At 52.6% G+C, this 2,609-nt stretch overlaps 1 protein-coding gene across 1 annotated transcript; it reads left to right on the top strand.

Annotated features, from left to right (window-relative positions):
• Positions 1-835: 835 nt before the first annotated feature.
• On the top strand, positions 836-1,447 carry LOC115233208 (matrix metalloproteinase-2-like). The gene has a single exon (XM_029803512.1). It carries the CDS (start codon positions 836-838, stop codon positions 1,445-1,447), a length of 612 nt encoding a protein of 203 aa, XP_029659372.1.
• The last annotated feature ends 1,162 nt before the right edge of the window (positions 1,448-2,609 follow it).

The following is a 2,609-nucleotide window of genomic DNA, read 5'->3' as shown; positions in this document are numbered from 1 at the left end:
ACGGAGAATCGTTATCATCCGATAACGCGACATCTCTGCGTCGCGCTTTGTCGCTGTTTCAGGAATACTATCAATTATCGGGAAACGGCGAGTTAGACGCTGTTACGCTTAGCCTTATGCGCAAATCACGATGAGGTCTCGCGGACATTCCCAATCGCGCGTATAGCCCGATCGCGCGAAAATGGCCGAAAACGCGTCACACGTGGAACTTTCAGGTAGCTAGCGAGGAACTCTCGCGAACGGCCGAAGCGGCGTTCGCGTTATGGGCGATGAATTCGTCGCTAATCTTCGCGCGCGACCCGCTGCGACCCGATATATTGATATCATATCGAACGCGCACACTTACGCGAATCGCAGAAACATAGGCATTTGCCCGGCGACCTTCGACGGTCCCGGGGGAGCCCTAGCTTACGCGTTCTTTCCCTCTGGAATGACCGATTTCGCGTCGGAGGTACACGTTGACGATTCGGAACCGTGGCACATGTATCTAAATAAAAATCCTCCCAACACGCATCATTTGTTGCAAACGCTGCCGCACGAGATTGGCCACGCTTTGGGTCTACAACACAGCATGCGCAACGACTCGATAATGTTTCCGTATATACCCGATATCGAGAATCAATTTCCGGTTAGGCTGAGCATAGAAGATATTCTGGCTATACAGAATCTTACAACGACGGAAACTATCCAACGGCGACTCCCGCGACCACCGCGGCGCCCGCTACGACGAGCGTCGCGCAAATCGACCCCGCTCGCGCGAATCTCTGCGCTTTGCGGCGCGTGGACGCCGCGCTGATAATGGAATCACCGATTGTATATAGCTAATCGCCGCAATATGTGGTCGATCGACGTGATCGAGAAGCGCTACGGTAGGCCCATGACACTCACGGATTACGCGGCGTTTCTCCCGGCGAATTTCACGCGCCTATCCGCCGCGTATCGAAGACCTTCGGGCGATCACGCGCTATTCGCGGACGATTCGATCTACCTCGCGGAATATCCCAGTCTTAAGCTAAAATCGGGTTGGCCGAGATATCTCCACGATATCGGACTTCTTCGAAATGTTAAGATTAACGCTGCGATAAACACACACACGGGACGAACCTACGCGATCTACGACGACGACAAGGTAGCGGAGATCGACGAGTGTCGCATGATAGTCATTAGACACGCTCCGTTAAAAGATATATTTCTCGCAATACCGCCCGCGATAACGTCGGCCTTTCGATATATCGACGGCAATCTATATTTCTTCGCCAAACGTCAGTTTTACGCCTTTAACGAATTTACGAATATCGTAACTTCGGCGGGTTCTTTCGATCTACACGCGCTCGGTATCGAGTGTCCTACGGATGGGCTGCTGAGACAATTGCGCGATCTCCTCAGTCGCGTTTATCGTCTCGGCGAGGCGACCGAGAGAGAGAGGATCGACGAGGAGGACGACTAGAGCGAATCTGCCGTCATTTTTAAAAAATAGAATATAAGAGTGAACGCGCGCGAAAGAGGAAGAAGCAATCTCTACGCGAGTATATAAAGACCATCCATCAGTTAAGCGCTTCATTGTCGACGGAGAACGCCGAAGCCTACGAACGAAAAAAACGAGCGATAATGTACGCGACAATGGGTGGGCCCGCAACAGCAGCACTCATTCGACGATCGATCAAGGCTAACCGAGCGAGACCGCGAGGATAGCGCGGGATACGCTAAAAAAGCTAAACAGGACTTGGGTAAGACTATTAAACATTCATTCGAACTAATAATTCGCTAGTGTCGTTTCTCTTATCGTTCGCATCCATTTTCAGACGAGATCGCGACCGGACGCCTAGACGCGACGCGGATGTTTCGATTGTGTGACCGCTCAGAATCTTAGAAAGACGCTACCCATTAATCAAAACTGCGTACAAACATCTCGAAGTCAGCGTTAATGTTAGTCGACCCTCTTTTGCGGAGATCGTCCTTGGAGATTGCCATGGCAAGGAGATCTCGCTAACGCCGGATATGTGGCAGGAACTGCTCGATCTATGATCTACGCTTCTATCGTATTTTCACTCCAATGAGCGCGATGAGACGCGTCCTCCGGCGCCGATATACATCGAACAGTTAACGCTGCGATTCGGCAAACTCAACAATCTCCGAATACTTCGTCTCGAAATACCCAAGGTTCGTCTGGCCGTATCGAAGAGCACCGTTCTAACTATATTAAATCTAGAACTTTGTTCGTATCGCCGCTAACCGTTCCTCTCTCCGTCTCCCTCGACGCCAGATACCCGGCATCCGCTCGCGGATCGCGCGCTAGAAGCGACGCGCGTCCCTTAAGAATCACGATAGCGGATCGCGCGCTAGAAACGGCGCGAGGGATCGCCGTCGCCTCCTTAAGGAACGAGTCGCGTCAAGGTCGAGTCGCGCCAAGATCGAGTCACGCCGGGAGAAACCGCGACCTCGATCGAGTCGAGCGTCATCTCCCGGGCGATCTCGTCGATTTCGTTGGACGTCTAGATAGGCCGGCGCTAGCTCATTTCCATGAGCGCGAGAGAGACAGACAGAGAGATAGAAAAGGACGAAGATCAGCTTGTAGATGACCGAGGGGGGACGTGAGGGCGGGGGGAGAG

The sequence above is a fragment of the Formica exsecta genome, unplaced genomic scaffold (genome assembly GCF_003651465.1).
Source record: "Formica exsecta isolate Colony F162 unplaced genomic scaffold, ASM365146v1 scaffold162, whole genome shotgun sequence".
NCBI lineage: Eukaryota > Metazoa > Arthropoda > Insecta > Hymenoptera > Formicidae > Formica > Formica exsecta.
This window is presented reverse-complemented; position numbering and strand designations above follow the sequence as displayed.